Below are 20,213 nucleotides of genomic sequence, written 5' to 3'. Positions count from 1 at the left end.
GGTCCTGATGAAGGGTCTCGGCCCGAAACGTCGACTGTATTTCTTCCAATAGATGCTGCCTGGCCTACTGCGTTTCACCAGCATTTTGTGTTTGTTGCTTGAATTTCCAGCATCTGCAGGTTTCCTCGTGACAACTGCATATTGCTGTCCTTCAGCACTTTAAAAATATATTTCTAGGGCAAGAGTCTAGGTTGCTTCAGGAAAGCAGTTCACTTTCTTGAACGCTTTTGTATCTGGGCATTACATGACGTTCTTGCCAACTCTGCCCAGAGCCCATGTGTCAGTTTAAAAATAAATATCAAATTGGTTGAAAGTACTGGAACAAATCACATGGTCTGCAAATTTTTACTGCGGTGATAGACACCGTATCTGGCCATTGTTCCTTTTGAAAACCGTTCATCCACTATTTTAAATATTTATCACTTTGAATACAGATGAGAGATTGAATACAAAACTGAAGTTATTAAGAATGATAGTTGGATCAAATGCAACACTGCACAAGATTTTCCAATTGGAGGGAGTCATTGATTCTGGAGACAAAGCAATGCAGGTTAAGGGAGAATTTAGGAGATGTTCTATCATACAAGAGAAGACAACTTGAGCAACTAGGATGGCACTTTTGAACTGCACAGATAAAGTCAGGGTAGACTGAGCACATTATTTTCAGCATAGTGAAGGAATATCCTAGCTTCTAACCCTGCTAAAATTTATGTTCCATCAGAAATAATAACGAAGTTCACCCAAATTCATAAAGAGCATCATTTTCTAAATCAATGTTTATATGAGGTTAATTACAAGGCCATGAAATAATTTTGTAATAAACTAATGAGTTTCTATTGCATTTGGGCAGACTGATTGTTCAACAGGGCCCTAATGGAATAATTTTAAGCACTGATGAATACTTCTATCGAAATGGGCGCTACCAGTTTAATCGCAGTCTGATTGGAGAAGCTCATCAGTGGAACCAAAAGAGAGGTGAGCATTCAGTTATTGTGGGCATTATTTCACTGTTTTAGATGATAGAATTTACTTTAATTTATCTTAACTGATGATGCAAACCATTGTCAACTTACAATTTCAACCTTCTCATAGACATTTGATTAAATAAAATGGGGAAGCTTAGCAGTGTCATTAAAGTGTTATATTTGAGTTGTAAAATTATAGAAGCACAGTATGGCTCCCTGCTCTCAACTTTAAAAAAAATTGTATTCATTTCTGGCATCTCATGGATCACTGTAGACTTGTAGATGAAACTATCATTTTATTCATTGCTACTGTTTGCTAACCACAATTTTCATTTGCTGAAACATGCAAAATCTAGTTGTCTTCATGCATCTTTGCCCTCAGCAATGCTTGGGCTAATTCGGCTCTTCATCACCCCTCTCTTCTTTAAAACTCTTAATAAAACACTCACTTGATCAAGGTCTCCAAGTATGTTTTTTACTGTATACTATGAAGTCCAATGGAACATCTTTTTTTTGTAATTGCCTAATACGTTGTTCTGAACATAATATTATGGTGCCTGAAAACCCAAGTAGTGAATGGAATAGATAAACTGCAGAAAGCAGACATTTCTCAGATCAGACAGATCTCAAAGGAAATTACAGTGTCATAGTAGCATTACAAGTGTACAGATATGCAAATATTAGAAGAGAAGTAAGAAAGAAAAGTAAGTTACCCAAACAATCTTAACAGGAGGGGGTCATCAGGTAGGTAGGTGCTGAGGTGATGTGTCTAAGGGTGAGACCAGTATTATGGACATTGTGAAGGGCTGGTGACCCTGGTTGCTAAACAAAAAGCTATTGGAATGCAGATGTTAGGTAAGTGTAGGCTTGGGCATATATGTGATGCCTCCCTGACGGTCCTGATTTCCAGTGTGGGCTTTCCTGACGGTCCTGATTTTCAGCATCTGAAATCTCTCGTGTTTCAGTCAGTGATACTTGTCTTGATTCATGGAATTGATAAGTTCCTGGAGGAAGCTGTTGAATTGTTCAGGGATCCAGTTGCTTCAACAGCAAAAAGGACAATGACAGAAATGATGGTTGATACAACCATGTTTAAATTTTTAAAAAGCACAGAAGCATTTGCAGCTCTTCCCAGTTTGAAATTTAAGAACTTGTATTTGAGTAGGAAGGACCATAAATTGAGATGGAATGTGAATACTAGTAAAAGTATTCATTACTACATTGCAGGACCAAAAAGTGATTTTACAAATGTGTATACAATCAATCAGGTACCGGTTAGAATTCCACTGAAATCTAGTTTACTCAATTTGTAGCATGTGGGATGGAGATAGGGGAGCATAAAAAGGATTCCAAACATTTTGAGTGAGTGGGAAATACAGTACAAAGAAGAAAGATTACAAAAGAAACAATGTTTAATTTCACAAAATAATGCATTTTTGTTAGGCCCTTAGTTTAAAACAAGCTCTCCATATTATTTATTTTATTTTTGAATGCTTTGGTTATTTTTATTAAACACAAATTTAAGATAGATATGAGAAATCTGTTTAACTTCCAATTATTTAATTAACATTCTATTTTAAATAATGTGTAGAGTTGTCATGATAATTAATTATGAACTTGTTGAATAGTACTAAATTTTAATAATTTTATTTCAGCCAAAGATGCCATGGAGAAGGGTTTATCTCCAGTTATAATAGATAACACAAATACGCAGTCTTGGGAGATGAAACCGTACATTGTTATGGTTAGTGAATTTTGAAAAGATTTGAATGGTCTAATTGTTTCTGTAAACATGGAATATCTTGAATAGTGTTAATTTTGTTTGAAGTATTAAGTATTGCTTCATATTTTCATGTATCATGCCACTTTTTAATTATCAGATGATGTGGAAATACCGGTAATTTATCAGTGCTTTTTAAGTTGAGTTGTGGAAATAGTGCCTTTTGAGAGATTGACTTTTTGATTGTCTGATGCTGTTCAACAGGTAGTGTTCTGATGGGGAGATTGATAAGTTCTGGCTGAAGTGTAAGAATTTGAGAAATGCAGCACTAATTATCAATTCCTGTTTGTTTCAACAAAACCAAAACTGATTTTGAAACTAGAATTCTGTCCTTAAAGACAAACAAGGAATCTTATGTTGGAGTATAAACCTGAAGGTTTCAAGCAGAAATATTCCAATAATTTCTAGTCCTTCATTTTATTCAACCTGTGGTTTATATAATATATATTCTCAAACATGCAAGTAATCAGTTTGTCTAACTGCTCCCTTAAAATTCAGTGTGTGCTTACTAATTTATCACATCATTTAATTCTTTTTATCTATTATCTGATTTCTTTAGGCAAATTGGAATTGATTTATTATAATCACATGAACTGAGGTACAGTGAAAAGCTTGCCTTGCATACTGTCCCTACAGGTCAAATCATTTCACAGTCCATTGAGATAGAACAAGTTAAAACATGGGATGCAGAATAAATGTAACAGCTACAGAGAAAGCGCAGTGCCAGTAGACAATAAGTTGCAAGATCATAATGAGGTAGATTGTAAAGTCAAGAGTCCTTCTTATCATACCATGTACCATTTAATAGTCTTATAACAGCAGGGTAGGAGCTATCTTTGAGGCTGGTTGCGGACAAGTGCTATCAGGCTTTTTTATCGATAGAACGTTTGGAGTGTGTAGGGTTTGATTATAAACAGAGTCCATGGGGGGGAGTGTCTGGTTTCCCTGATATGTTGAGCTGTGTCTACAATCCTGCAGCTTCTGCCAGTCATGAGCAAAGCAGTTGCCATAATAAGGTGTGGTGTATCCAGAGAAAATGCTTTCAATGGTGCATCAGTAAAAGTGGTACAAGTTGACAGGAACATGTCTATTTTTTTTCAAGCCTCTTGAGGAAGAAAAGGCACCTGTGTTCTTCCTTGGTTGGACCAGAGTAGGCTGTTGGTAATGTTCCCTCTCTCAACCTCTGCATTTTGATGTGGACAGGAGTATATGCGCTGTCATCCTTCCTAAAGTCAGTAATGGGCTTTTTTGTTTTACTGACATTGAGGGAAAGGTTATTGTCATGATCCTATGTCAGTAAGATGTCTATCTTCTTCATATACTTCAACTAATCATTATTTGACATACAGCCAAATACTGTGGCTTTGTGTTCAAATTGTGGGTGGAGTGAAGTCATGAGTGTACAGTGTTACGAATGTGCCACAGCTCTGAGGGGCCGAAGGGTGCGGGGTAGCCCCCTCCTTTGTGAGAATCGCAAGATCACTATTAAGTCAGTTCAGGAGACTCAGGAAATGAGAGAAAGACATGCAGAATCCACAAAGAGTTGGAATGTGTCCTGGCCTCCGAAAGGCGGACTCATTGATACCGGCTATTGTCTCTTGGAGACGGACTTGTGTATTGCATCCTGTACGATGCATCGAAGCCTCAGGCAATGAACCGAGGAGGAGGTTGGTGGAGGGATTGCATCATCCCAACCTGATTGACACCTGAGACCCTGTGAGTCAGGATAAAAAGAAAGTCTGTGGGAACAGCCCCTCAGACGCACCAGAAGAAACGCTAATGATCCCGTAATAGCAAAAACCAGTGGAAGGCCACGTGCGTCCTTTTCCGTTTGCCCCGGAATCGGTGGGCCCTGTACCACGGCAGAACGGTTTTTAGCTAACAATGGGGAAATCAACTTCCAACGACTCTTGAAGGATTGACATCATAAAAGGAATGGGCAAGTTTTAACCCATCTTTCTCTCCAACCCAAAAGCTGCAGCTTGAATGAACTGAGTGACTTTTATATTTCCATCGGACTATACGTTATCCCCTAGACAACGATAGAGCTATTTCTTATTGATTACTATTAGACCCGCGCTTTTAGATTTAGTATTGACGACGTATATTATCTGTAAGTTTGCCTTGATATTATTTTGTGTATTTTTATCAATAAATACTGTTAAAAATAGTACCATCAGACTTCAACGGACCTCTCTATCTTTGCTGGTAAGTGACCCAGTTACAGGGTACGTAACAACAGAGAGTAGAGTAGAGAGCTGAGGATGTAGTCTTGTGGGGTAACAGTGTTGAATAATAATAATCCTGGTGGAGGTATTGCTGCCTATCCTAACTGCAGTCTTTTGGGCAGAAAGTTGAAATCCAATTGCAGAGCGAAGTGTTGATTCTGAGTTCTAGGGTTTGGTAATGAGCTTATTTGGACATACAGTATTGAATGTGGAGTTGTAGTCAATAAATAAATAGTCTATCTTGGGTTTCTTTACCTTATGGATGCTCCAGAGATGAGTGTTGGGCTAGGTGATGGGGTCCACCAAAGATTTGTTTCAGTGGTAGGTGAATTGCAGTAGGTGGAGGTCATTTGGGATGCTGGAGTTAAAGCATGCGTTTTATTTTCACTGAGCAGCATTATGCATTCCAGTGCAGGATCCTTTTTTGTAACTTGAGTCAGAAAAGTACAGCACAGAAATAGGCCCTTTGACCCATCTAGTCTATGCCAAACTTTCTGTGTAATGCTGACAAATATATTGAACAAAAGACAAATACAGGAAATTTAAAAAAACTTTACAAAAATAACTCAGAGTGCACTTGCAGTATGTGTGCATTACTGAATTATAGAAACAATGAGCTTCTACTGGTGAGAGTACAGGAGAAGTTCACCAGGAAGTGCCTGGATTGGACGATTGAGGAGAGATTGGAGAAGCTGGTTTTGTTTTTCCTGGAGCAGGGAGGCCTTGGGATGACCTGATAGTCAAAATTACAGGAGGAATACATAGGGTAGATGGAATCTTGTTTTCCTCATAGTAGGGGTAACAAAAACAAGAGGACATACATAAGCTTAAGGTGAGAGGAAGAAACTTTAATGGGTATTTGAGGGCAAAGTTTTTTAAGTGAAAAGTTGTAGTTTAAAACTGGATTTTTTTTGTCAGAGATAGTGGTGTAGTCAGATACAATCACAAAGTTTATTGCGGATGAATGGGTTTAGTGTAGATGTACCAAAAAATCATATGGATGTGGTGGTTCAGAGGGTCCACTTCTGTACTCTAGAAGTTATATTCTCTCAGGTGTCTGTCAAATTTCCTATTGAAATATCTGATTCTATTCCATTATTCTTACAGGAAATAAATTCCAGAGTATAACTACCCTCCATAAAATTATTCCTCACGTCACACTTGCATCACTTGCCAAGATTTTTAAATTATTCCAGAGTATAACTACCCTCCATAAAATTATTCCTCACGTCACACTTGCATCACTTGCCAAGATTTTTAAATTATTCCAGAGTATAACTACCCTCCATAAAATTATTCCTCACGTCACACTTACATCACTTGCCAAGATTTTTAAATCTGTGCCCATTAGTCCTTGATCTATTTGCCATCTGTTTATTAACATGATCTGTACAAGTTTGATTTTGCGCCCCTCTACCAAATCTCACCTCAGTGCACATTTCTCCAAGGGAACAAATGCAGTCTAACCATGTAATAGCATTAAATTCAAAGTCTACATCATAATATAGTAATCAGTATTCCCTTTTTGCTGCTGCAGTGGAAACAAATCACAACATTGAAAAAAAAAATTAAAATTAAAAAAATCAAAACATCCGAAAACATTGAAGTTGCTTAATCAACACTCGTTTACTGTTCTGTGCTCAGTGTCAGATGTGGGAAGTTCTAGAGACTCCCAGCCTCCCGGATGGCCATACCTGTGCCAGGTGCGTCGAGCTGCAGCTCCTTGGGGATCACATTAGAGAACTGGAGATGCAGCTCGATGACTTTCGTCTGGTCAGGGAGAATGAGGAGGTGATAGATAGGAGCTATAGGCAGGTAGTCACACTGGGACCTCATGAGACAGGTAAGTTGGTAACAGTCAGGAAAGGGAAGGGCAAGCGGCAGATGCTAGAGAGTACCCCTGTGACTGTCCCCCTTAACAATAAGTACTCCTGCTTGAGTACTGTTGGGGGGGGGGGGGGGAGGTGGCCTACCTGGGGGAAGCAACAGTGGCTGTGCCCCTGGCACAGAGTCTGGCCCTGTGGCTCATGAAAGACTATGGACGTAATTCAGCTGCTCCTTCTGAAAGTTTTGAATAGGATGAAAAATTGGACTCAGTTGATTTCCTACACAACATGTGGGTATTAGTAAAGCTAGAGATTACATATAGATTACATAGAGATTAATAGGACCCATGATGCAAAGAGCATGTAAATAACAATATGGTAAATCGAAGCATGTTGAGCATTCATAGCAGTTGGGAAGTCCTGATAAAGGTAAGGCTGACAGTGGAGTCTGATTAAAGTTTACTAACCTTAGGGAGGAAAGTATGAGGTCTTACTTACTCTGCACTAATTAGAATCTACTGGTTCAGGAGGAAGTTATGATGTCAGGCAAGATAAGACTTTAAGTAGTCAAACAATTTGAAGAAACAAATATTTAAGATGCTTCATGTATGTTAGATTTTCCAAGTAGAAAGTTCATTTTCTATTACCACTTTTTTTGTTACAGTTCATTTTGTTTTAAATTTGTGCCAGGACTTTTGAACTTTCTGTTATCTTTATTGTTGACTTATAGTTCGAATTTCAGAAATTCCAGGATTTGGACTAACCATGCAAAAATATGGAGGCAACTCCATATGTTGTAGTATTCTTCATTTGTATGAAAAAGCATTAACAATAGCTCTTGTTTGATTTGATCATCGTGTTGATGCTCTTGACTCCCTTGATGGTAGAGACCAAAAAGGTGGGAAGAGCTACCATGAGGCCAGTCCTGAAACTGGAGAACTGAACTATGAGCTATTTTCTTTTCTATGAATTTTACTTCTGTATGTTTTTCATACTTACAGAAAAATTGTATTCAGCAAAGTTACTAAGGAAACAGACTTTGTGAGTGAATAGTACAATAAAATCTTAGAGAAAATGATTGACTTTTAAGAAGGATGCCAACAAAAACAGACATGTAAATTACTGTATAAACATTTTAGCAGAGCAAACTTTGAGACAATTTGTTCCAAAATCACAAAAATTAGTGATGAATGTGAAATTTAAGATGAATTAAGAAAATAAGTCATACTTCACAATATCAGCAAAAGTGCCAAAATATTTTCCAATCAATTGAGCACTTATTGAAGTTTTTTTAATTTTGTGTGTGTTAGTTAAGTGCTGACACATTTGCATTCATGCACTATTGAAATCTCTGGTGGTCAGAACCAGAGATAACATTAACAACTTAATATGATAAAGCATTAAAAAGGCTCTCTCAGATACCAAAGGTAGTTTTATTGGGGTATTCAATCATATTTTGCAAAATTAGCAATATGCTATTGCTTTGAACCTCGTGGTTTCCTTTGTGTCTTCCAGTGTTCCAAAGACATACAAGTTAATAGATAAATTGGTCAAATGGATGTAATTGGGTTGCATGACCTCATTTGGTTGGAAGGGCCTGTTAAAATGAGGCATAGTGTTTAGTGTAATGCTATTATAACATCAGTGAAGCAGGTTCAATTCTGCTGCTGTCTGTAAAGAGTTTGTAGGGGGGGGTGATTGATAAGTTCGTGGCCTTAGGTAGATGGAGTCAATTTTAGAAAATCTAGCACATTTATTTTTCAACATAGTCCCCTCCTACATTTACACACTTAGTCCAGGGGTCGTGGAGCATACGGATCTTGGACCTCCAGAAAGTGTCCACGGCAGGGGTGATTGATAAGTTTGTGCCCTAAGGTAGAAGGAGATGTTATACAGCTCTCTTTACATGTACATGAAGGTCGACTCTTTGAGTGATTATGCAGAAAGTTTGAAGTTAAGAACTCATCTCCTTCTAACTTGAGCCATGAACTTATCAATCACCCCTTGTATGTTCTCCCTGTAACCACATGGGTTTCCTCCAGGTGCTATAGTTTCCTTCCATATCCCAAAGACATATTCGTTAGATTAATTGGTCACGTGTGTAATTGGTGGTGCAGTCTTGCTGAGCAGGAAGGACCTGTTATCAACTGTAAATAAAATAATACAGCTTAAGAAGCTGAAGGAGGAGTAATAAACCTTCCCTGTCATGCCTGCTTCATATTTCTCTGAGTTAGCTCATTGAAAATGTCCAGAAACAAACCCTAAATCCATGACAGAATATCATCGCAATTTCTTTGTGCTCTACTTCTGTTTAATAACTTGTGTATGACAACTTTTTTAATGCCTTCTAAAATTCTAAATAGACTACATCATTAGATTCCCCTTGTCCATTCTTGAATACCTCCACCAGATTTGGAAAAAAGTTTTCCTTTTTATAAATTAATGCTAACTCTGTTTTAAAAGTTCTTTGACAAGGTGCCACACATGAGATTGCTTAGCAAGATACTATGGAAAGATACTATCATGGATAGAGCACTGGCTGATTGGCAGGAGGCAAAGCACGGGAATAAAGGGAGCTTTTTCTGATGGTTGCCGGTGTCTAGGTTGGTATTGGGACTGTTTCTTTTTATGTTGTATGTCTATGATTAGGATGATGGAATTGATGGCTTTGTGGCCAAACTTGTGGACGATATAAAGATGGGTGGAGGGGCAAGTGGTGTTGTGGAAGCAGGAAGCTGCAGAAGGACTGGACAGATTAGGAGAATGGACAGAAGTGGCAGATGGAATGCAGTGTTGGGAAGTGTATCGCCATGCACTTTGGTAGAAAGAATGAAAAGGTAGACTTTTCTAAATGTGGAGAAAATTCAAGAATCTGAGGTGCAAAGGGATTTGGGAGTCCTCATGCAGGATTCCGCAAAGGTTGACTTGCAGGTTGAGTTGGTGGTGAGGAAGGTAAATGCAATGTTAGCATTCATATTGAGAAGACTAGAATATAAAAACAAGGATGTCATACTGAGGCTTTAAGGCACTGGTGATGCCTCACTTGGAGTATTGACAGCAGTTTTGAGCCCCTTATTTAAGAATGGATGTGCTGACAGTGGAGAGGGTTGAAAGAAGGTTCACAAAAATGATTCCAGGATTGAAAGGCCTACCGTATGAGGAGTGTTTGATGGCTCTGGGCCTGTATTCACTAGAATGCAGTGGGATCTCTTTGAAATATAATGAATGTTGAAAGGCTTAGATAGAGTGGATGTGGAGAGGATGTTTCCTATAATGGGGGAATCTAGGACCAGTGGCTGATGATAGTGATGGCATCCATTAGTCTTGCGAGACCGAGGCGCAGGCCTGGACAAGGTTGTATGGAAGACTGGCAGTTGCCCAAGCAGCAAGTATCCCCTCTGTACGCCACCGATGTTGTCCAAGGGAAGGGCAAGTGCTGATACAGCTTGGCACCGGTGTCATCACAGGAGTTGCCAGAGTGAGGTTGAAGGCATCATTGGACGGCTTTAGGGACTCGCAACTCCGGATTTGTCCTCAGGGTTTACTCCCGAAGCCTTTCCCATAAGTGGGTACGGCCGCAAGGCAGCGGAGGTTTGAAACCAGAGTTTTCCCTCTCTTAGATGGGCTGCCTTCCCAGGCTGACGAGCTCCATCTACCCAAAGCACTGGTTTTAAGGCGCCAGGACCCACCTTTGCCTCTTCTCCTGTCAGTAGAAACAGTTCCGCTGGGCTTAAAGGCTAAGCCACACGTGAAGGCTAGGATTTGGACTTGGTTGCCAGAGGCTTTTTGAGGCGCATGCTGTGAGGAACATTTTTAGGTAGTGGGAGCTTGTCCCTACTACCACCCCTCGGCTTGACAACCTTGGAACCAGGACCAGTGCGTACAACCTCAGAATAGAGGGACATCCATTAGAACAGAGATGAGGAATTTCTTTAGCCAGAGGGTGATGAATCTGCAGAATGTGTTGCCACAGGTGACGGTGGAGGCCAGGTCATTGAGTGCAGAGGTTGATGGATTTTTGATAAGCCAGGGCTTGAAGTTATAGGGAGAAAGCAGGAGAATGGAGTTGAGGAGGAAATGGATCAGCCCTAATCAAATGGCAGCGCAGACTTGTTGAGCTGAATGGCCTAATTCTGCTCCAATGTAGTATGGTCTTTAAGGGATATTTATTGTAAATTATATTTTTATTTGTACTCTTTTTAAAAGTGAAGTTTTCCCTAACCTAGCCAAATCTTGGCTCATGTATTTGTGCTATACTTAGATTTAAGACAAGTTTTGGACAGAAGACAAACTTGCTTTTAAATGTAAATATATACGAGTGTGTACATCGAAACGTGTAATGGAATGAATCGTTTGAATGAACATGCAACACACCCAAGGGTGGTCTGAGGCAGCCTACAGGTGTCACAACACATTCTGATGCCAACGTAACATTCCCATAATGTTTAGCAGAACACAGAACATACAAAACAACAATGGGGGGGATGAATGAACTTAAAGGCTCCTACATGATTCCACCACCAGCCACATCTTCCCCTCCCCCCCACTCTTGGCTTTCAGCAGGGATCGCTCCCTATGCGACTCCCTTGTCCATTCATCTCCCCACCGACCTCCCTCTGGGCACTCATCCCTGCAAACGGAAGAAGTGCTACACCTGCCCCCACACTTCTTCCCTCACCACCATCCTAGGCCCTAGGCAGTCCTTTCAGGTGAGGCACCACTTCACCTGTGAGTCAACTGGAGTGATATACTGTATCTGGTGCTCCCGATGTGGCCATTTATACATTGGGGAGACCTGCCGCAGAGTGGGAGACCGTTTCGCCGAACACCGGCGCTCAGTCCTCCAGCAGTGGCGGGATCTCCCTGTGGCCACACACTTCAATTCCACAGACCACTCCCACTCCGACATGTCTGTCCACGGCCTCCTCTACCGTCAAGATGAGGCTGCGCGCAGGTCGATGGAGCAATACCTTATCTCCCGCCTGGGTAGCCTCCTACCTGCCGGCATGAACATACAACTCACAGACCTCCGTTGATACCCCTGCCCCCCCCTTACCCCCAACCCTATCTATTATTTCAGTCTGGTTCTCTTTCTCTCTTTTCCCCCCTCACTATAATCTCCCCCCAGCCCTACCTTTCTTTCTCTTTTATTTCCCATAATTCTCCACCTTCCCTCTAGCTTATTTCCCTCCAGCCTATCACTTCCCTGCTCTCTACTTTATCCCTCCCCCCCACTTCTTATCCCCCCTCGACCATCCCATGTTACTTCACTCCTGATGAAGGGTTTCGGCCCGAAACGTTGTCACTACCTCCTCCCATAGATGCTGTCTGGCCTGCTGAGTTCTGCCAGCATTTTGTGTTTTTATTTATTTCCAGCATCTGCAGATTCACTCGTGTTGCCTTTGAATTAACTTACCCAATATGTCTTTGGACTATGGGAAGAAATCAGAGCACCTGGGGAAAACCCATGCCTTCCACAGGGAGGATATACTTTGACTTCTTGCAGAACAGCATCAGAATTGAATTCTGAATCTCCGAGCTGTAATAACGTGCTAATCGCTTTGTTACCATGGCACCCACAGACATTTTGATGGATGTACAGACTATATGGTGCAGTTGGTTTACTTTGAGATGGAGCAGGCTTTGTTCAAATTTTTTCCATAATTAGTGAAATCATACTGCTGGTTTAAAGTTTATGACTTGCTGCTCATGAATGATAATTGCCCTTGTTGTGAATGAGTCCCACAGAAGCAGTGGCTGAGAGATAGAGTATAAAATAAATCTTTATTCAACTCAGCAGCTCTTCTGGAGCAAATCTCTCCTCACACAATGATGTATACTTTTTAAAAAAATCACTAAGACCACAAGAAATGGTTACAGTTTCGATGGCTGTAATTACCTGCTTTAATGTTTTGAATGTAGGCAGCTAACTTTGAATATTCAAAAGAGGTCTTACTAGTTGGGATGTGCAGCTAGGTAATTCTCATTCATAGTGGTTGCACATCTCAAATAAAAGGACCTCTTTTGAATATTCAGATACCAGTAGCATGTCCAAAGGCTTCTGAGCACAAACTCCAGACACCCAAAATATGCCCCTTCTGTTACAGTGTTGAGGGATGGCTCCCTGAATATAACTGTCCAGAATAAAAAAGACATGCCCTGAACTGTGCATTAGGTGGCATAACTATGCCTTTAACACTGTTAATACAAAAGTAGCACGATCAAGAGTTCTGATGAAGGGTCTCAGCCCGAAACATCAATTGGCAGCTGGTTACTCTTTTCCTAGATGCTGCCAGGCCTCACGAGTTCCTCTAGCATTTTGTGGGTTTCTTTGATTTCCAGCATTTGTGGATTTTCTCCTATGTTGAATAACAGACAAGGGGTGATTTACAGTCGTGATTCCAATTGCTATAAGGATTTATCCCTTAGTAATAATGATCAGAGAGCACAGAGAGAATCTATTTATCAATAAGTAATTTTTATTGTCTCAAATAAAAAGCAAGTGGGTTCACAAACTACTGACCCTCCATGAACAGTCAATGAAGGTAAAAGGCAATATCCAAGATACACTGGCTAGGCATTCCTCATCATCCCACTCCAGTCTCCACATGACCCTCCACGTCTGCAGTGGTTGGTCTCTGGAGAAATTTTTTTTATCAGTTGTAGCTCCTAACTCTTATAGTTCCTCATCAGTTCAAATTATACATTTCCATCCTATTGATATCAGTCCAGAGCCACAACCAGCATTATTCTATGGTCTCTAACCTCAGCCTTGTGCCTTTGTTCTTTTTAACTGGTTCAAACCAGGTGACCCAGACACTTGAGTATTAACGAGATTACAGATTGCTTCTCCTGCAAGCCTGTCACTTTACATAATAAATGCTACTTGTCGGAGAATGGTCTCGGGTTTCGTTGGGCATCAGCTGAAACTCCTTGTGTCCACATTCAATTGCTCTAATTCAGGCTACATCCACACTAGACCAGATAATTTTGAAAACACCAATTTCACGTAAAAACGATAGGCGTCCACACTATGCGTTTTAAAAAATATCTCCGTCCACATTGAAACAGAGATCTCGTCGAATCTCCTCCTCCTGCGCATTCGCAGGACACATCTACCGAAAACAAGCGACATGTTTGGTGTTGAATCTCGCTGTGAAAGATGGTGTGTGTTTGTTCAGTTACAGATTAGAAAAACTTAAATGACGGGCAGCTGTTGGCTCTCGTGCAGGAAGATTTTAAAGCAAAAAAACACAAATACTGAAGTGTATGGAGGCAACCAACAGGGAGTTCACAGACTATACCTGGCTGACAACGAACATTGAAAAACTGACTCACTCTGTTGCATTAATAAAGCACCTTGTTAAATGTGTAAAACATGTCTGCATCAGTGTTACCTTGTATTTCCATACAATGTTACATTAGGCTGTTACACATCTATTGTCAGAGAAGTACTTGCATAAATAGGTAAACCACCTTCATACGAGCAAGGATAGAAAACAGGGCAAAGTGAGTACAGTATACTTATTTATTCAGTAAGTTCTGGGTCAAAGTATTTGGTGAGTATATTTCTAACTCTTCTGGCTTCAGTCTCGTTGCCGTCTGACAGCGTTTTCAGATTTCTCCGGTTACCCCATCCACACTGATCTGCCCGAGCAGCGTTTTCAAAAATACCCACCCTGGAAAGCATTTCTGAAAAGCTCCGGTTTTGGGGAATGAAAATGCCGTTTTAGTGTGGACGGAGGGTAAAAACGAAGAGAAAAAGCTTCGGTTACGGATTTATCCGGCGTAGTGTGGGCGTAGCCTAAATTGTCCCAGAGCACGAAGTTCATCAAACACTTTACAAAATGGCAGATGCAAGGACAGTCTCACAAAATGGCCCCCTCCATTCCTGGATTCTTTCTAGACAACACAATCTAGAGTAATAGATATAGCCAGAAAATAAGTTTCAGGCTAGAATTTAATCAGGGAATTTGGGGACGGGTAGAGGTAGGGTAAATGTATATAACAGTTATCAGATAGCTGGCAGTGAGCTATTATTTACCTTGTATCTAACACGGCTAAATTATCACTGTTATTTGATATGTGTGTTATATTTTAGAACGATCTTACCTGTATTTGATATACCTTTAAAAGTGTGTATCCCCATTCAAACTGAAAACTGGAAGGTGATTAGCATCGACATACAATTGTGTCTCAAAATGTAGCTGCTGGCTACTTAAGAGATTGTGTTCTCAGTTTCCAAAGTAAATTTCATTAGTGGTCCTCTGGCAGGAACCAGCAGCAGCGTACTTACCAGTACTATAACAGAAATATCCTGTAGGAATGCATTCACACTCGTAACATGGGATTCAGTAGGAAAAAGTTACGTATGTATGTATGTTTTGTTTGTCTAGCTAGCTAGTGACACTGTGTCGAGTAGGCTTTTCAGGCCACCCCAGCAACCCCTGTCAAACCCAATTAACCCAAACCTAATCGTGGGACAATTTACGGCGACAAATTAACCTACCCGCTATGTCTATGGACTGTGCGGGAAACCGGAACACCCAGGGATAACACACGCATTCCATGGGGAAGACATACCGACGGCGCCAGAGTGACCTCTGAACTCTGGAATGAGTAGTTGGTAACATTGTAAGCATGTCATTTTAACTATGTCATAGCCATTTATTTCAATTTGTGTTACAAGTACTCCATTCATTATGGCCAGTAAGATTACAGAAATTTACCCTTATGGAATTAGGAAATTAGTACCCTAAAATTAGAGACATGGAGTAAAATTCACTCTAATATAATTTACACTTGGTGGCCATTTTATAAGGCACTTCCTGGGTATGGAATGGCTTTTTGATCCAATATTTTGAGCAGTCAATTGATGAACAGGCTGTCCGAGACGGTATTGTGCAGCGAAAAAGGATTAGTTCATAATGTCATGCAGAGCTCATTAGGGAAGAATTATCTTAAATTGATAGGCATTTTGGTACAGTGTCCAGTAACTTTCACCTTCCTTGATGAATTACAGTGTGAGAATCTCAGCAGTTAATCTGAGTCAAATTTCTTTGAATTCAATTATTTGCTGCAAGTAATGCAGCTATGAATCTTACTGATTATATCTGTTGCGGTACTTACCTTATTTATTTACTAAACAAACAGCAAATTACTAGCTTGCTGTTAATACTTGATAATTATATATTTGTTGTTATAAATCTAGTGTCAAGTTACCAGTTTTTGATAAATATAAGCAGTGCAATATAATTTGGAGGAAATCCTCTTTAAATGCAAGTACTGAATTGACACAAATGTATTAATGAAATAGTTATTCAAAGTAGTTTCATACAGTCAGGTACCTACTAGCACAAATCATTCAATGCGGAGCTGAAAGGGAATAAAAGTCTTTTTACTGCCCAATCAGTCAGACATGTAAAGCATTCTAGCATTGAGTGTCCTTCAAGCACAGCTTATTTTGGCATGAGCATGTGACATAGGAAATTGTTTCAACATTTTTTGATTCCTTTGAAGCATGCACTTTGAATTGCTACTGACTTTGTATTAGTTTAGTTTCATTTGTTTTTTTTGTATACAGTGGATTCCGGTTAATTGGGACACATCAGCTCCAATACATTTTGCCCCAATAAAGTGGCTGCCCAGATTAGCTGAAGTTTTATGCAAATAGTTAAAAAAGGTAAAAAAAAAAGACAGAACTGGATGACAAATTGTGTATTAAATGAAATACAGAATAAATTAGAACACTACCAAAACTATTACAGTACTATAAAACTGTGTATTAGTTCCTAATAGTTATTGACAGAGGAATTCATCCAGTGTATGCAGTAAACAGGATCATTGCAGGCGTCTTGTGCAGATAATAGACTGTATTCCTACAATTCAATTGACAATTGCATCCTCCAAATCTTCATTTTCATTGTAAAATTCAAGATGATTTTTGATACCTTCAAATTCTTGTGGTTCCTGTCTTGTTGAAGTAGTGAAATGGTTTCATTTTCAATCCTAGCATTTCTAGCACCTCCAGGCCTAACGTGAAACCACAGTGAGCAAAACAGTTCGGAATTGTCTTACAGCTTATTTCTTGCAAACAATCTGTTACAAAAATCACTGCCTTTGAACACAAACACACTCAACTGACACAATTTTTTTTTGTAATTTATTTTTTATTGAAGTTCATCAAATAAACATTTCCATAAGATGTATTTCAGATATTGTACATATATATCATATAGTCATATATGCCACAAATCTCCACATAATATTTATCTGAGGTATACACTTATAGAAAAGAGAGAAAAGAAAGAACAAGCAAAAGGAGAAAACTATGTACAAGTAGGGAGTGATCTTTTTTTCCCAATATATTCTATGAGGTGTTATGTAGTTAAATCATATTTCCCAGTATGAATCAAATTGTTCCAACTTATGGTTAACAGATGCTGTTGTCTTCTCCATTTTGTAAATGTCACAAAATGGATTTTGTGGAATGGAATGTAATTTCCATTCATGCATTTAAAGTTGGGCTCTCCTGTGATAACCATTTCCTAGTAAGAGTCTTTTTACCAGCCACCAGCAGTATATTCATTAAATATTTATCTCTTTTCAACCATTCTTGAGGTATTTACCCAAAATATATGGTCTTACTTTCTAAGGGTATTTCACATTTAAAGATGTCTTGTAGGGCATTGTGTATCCCACTCCAATAGTCTTTGATAACGGGGCATTCCCAGAAAATATGATAATGGTTTGCATTTTGATTTCCACAATTTCTCCAGCAAACAGGGAGGTTACTATCATAATGGGATTTCTGAGAGGGTGTAATAAAATATCTTATCAAGTTTTTCCATCCAAACTCCCTCCATTTCTGTGAACTGGTACACTTCCATTGATATCTCCATATTGTCGTCCATTCTTCCGCAGATATAATTATCCCTCCTTCCTTCTCCCATTTTGTTTTAATGTATGAAGTCGAATGTGTTTTAAGATGTGACAAACCCTTATACACGCTGGAAATGATTCTACTACCATTATCTGATTTATATGCTTTTCTAAGTAACTCTATCAAACACGTTCTTGCCTTGGTTACATTTTTAACCGTCCTATTAACATGTTGTCGCATCTATAAATACCGATTTTAAAAGTCTTGTTTTTCTAATAAGTGTTGCTCTTTAAGTATTTCAAAACTGAACAGTGTTCATTCTTTCATAATATTGCAGAGAACTGTTATTCCTTTAGCTTTCCAGGCCTTAAATCTAGCATCCATTTTATTCAGTGTAAAATCCGAGTCATGTGCACACCATTTAAGAATTGCAATGTCTCTCTCTAGTTTATATTCTTTTATAATAGTTGTCCATATTTTAAGAGTCCATTTCACCCATGGGTTAGCAATAGTATTTATGTACCTTTGTAGGTTGTTGTCAGCCAAAATTGCCTGTATGGGGATGGGAAGTACCCGCACCTCAATGTTTTTCCATTGAGCATCATATGATGGGTTGCACCAACATATCACAGCTCTCAACTGTGCTGCAAAATAATAATCTCTAAGAGTAGGTAGGCCCCATTCTCCCCCCCCCCCCTTTTCCTTGGCTAATTGCAAAGTTTTGAGATGAACTCTAGGTATTTTACCTTGTCAAATATATCTTGATAACATTTTGTCCCATTCATTGAATTGATTTTGATTAATCTCTATTGGTAGGGTCTGAAAGAGCTATAATAGTCTGGGCAGTATATTCATTTTAATAGATTCAATCCTTGAGCTGAGACTAAAAAAAGGAATTAGGTTCCATCTTGTTATATCTTTCTTAATTTTTTTATATATAGGCTGATAATTGCATTCTGATAATTTTGCCAAATCTTTTGGCATAATGTCAAGTCAAGTCAACTTTTATTGTCATTTCGACCATAACTGCTGGTACAGTGCATAGTAAAAATGAGACAACGTTTTTCAGGACCATGGTTTACATGACACAGTACAAAAAACTAGACTGAACTACGTAATAAAAAAAACAGAGAAAGCTATACTACAGACCTACACTGGACTGCATAAAGTGCACAAAAACAGTGCAGACATTATAATAAATAATAAATAGGACAGTAGGGCAAGGTGTCAGTCCAGGCTTCGGGTATTGAGGAGTCTGATAGCTTAGGGGAAGAAAGTGTTATATACTCTGGTCGTAAGAGCCCGAATGCTTCGGAGCCTTTTCCCAGATGGCAGGAGGGAGAAGAGATTGTATGAGGGGTGCATGGGGTCCTTCATAATGCTGTTTCCTTTGCGGATGCAACGTGTAGTGTAAATGTCCTTGATGGCGGGAAGAGAGACCCCGATGATCTTCTCAGCTGACCTCACTATCTGCTGCAGGGTCTTGCAATCTGAGATGGTGCAATTTCTGAACCAGGCAGTGATGCAGTTGCTCAGGACGCTCTCATTACAACCCCTGTAGAATGTGATGAGGATGGGTTGTGGGAGATGGACTTTCCTCAGCCTTTGCAAAAAGTAGAGACGCTGCTGGGCTTTCTTTGCTGTGGAGCTGGTGTTGAGGGACCAGGTGAGATTCTCCGTCAGGTGAACACCAAGAAATGATGCCCAAATATTGGAAAGACTCTATTTGCCATGCCCAGGGATATCTACTTTCAATTTCACTTGGTGGGCTATAGTTATATGAAAGTAATTGGGTTTTATCTATGTTGATCTTGTATCATGATAATTGACCACATTGTTCAAAGGATTGCATCAATTTAGGTAAAAAGTATGTTGGTTGCCCTAGATAGATCAAAATGTCATCTGTGTACAGGCCAATTTATGCTCTGTCCCTTTAATGGTAATTGCCCTGATATCTTCATTTTGTCTGATGTATTGAGCTAATGGTTCCAGATATAATGCGAAGAGTAGCAACCCTGTCTCGTGCCCCTTTCTAGGGTAAAACTATTTGATAAATATCCATTGATTTTAATCCTAGCAGTAGGGTTGTCATATAGTGCCTGTATAGTTTTAATAATTGTGTCATATGGAAACCAAATCTATGTAAAACTCTGTAAAGAAAATTCCAATTAACTGAATCAAATGCCTTTCCAGCATCCATGCTTATCACTATTGCTTCAATTTTATTTTTTTGTATATGATCCATAATGTGAAGTGTCCTTCGTATATTGTCTTGTGTTTGACGTTGTTGATTGTTATGTATCAGTATGGGTAGAAACTCTTCTGATCGTTTGGGCATGATGGAGGTAAATAATCTATAATCTACATTATTGGTCTAAATGACCCACATTCCATTTTATCCTTGCCTTCTTTCGGTATAGCTGAGATTATTGCTTCCTTCCAGCTGGGTGGCATTTGTGCCTTTTTTAGAGCCCAGTTCAGTGTGGGGAGTAAGACAGGAATTAACTCATTTTTAAATTCTTTGTACCACTC

General features: G+C 39.3%; 1 protein-coding gene across 3 annotated transcripts in view; it reads left to right on the top strand.

Moving 5' to 3' along the window:
- n4bp2 (NEDD4 binding protein 2) overlaps window positions 1-20,213 on the top strand; it is a 68,357-nt gene that overhangs the window by 11,243 nt on the left and 36,901 nt on the right. For all 3 annotated transcript variants that reach the window (XM_073064804.1, XM_073064805.1, XM_073064806.1), the window contains exons 3-4: window positions 851-975; window positions 2,621-2,709. In XM_073064804.1, the coding sequence (XP_072920905.1) occupies window positions 851-975; window positions 2,621-2,709 (214 nt within the window). The remainder of the gene's footprint in view (window positions 1-850; window positions 976-2,620; window positions 2,710-20,213) is intronic.

The sequence above is a fragment of the Hemitrygon akajei genome, chromosome 13 (assembly GCF_048418815.1).
Source record: "Hemitrygon akajei chromosome 13, sHemAka1.3, whole genome shotgun sequence".
NCBI lineage: Eukaryota > Metazoa > Chordata > Chondrichthyes > Myliobatiformes > Dasyatidae > Hemitrygon > Hemitrygon akajei.
This window is presented reverse-complemented; position numbering and strand designations above follow the sequence as displayed.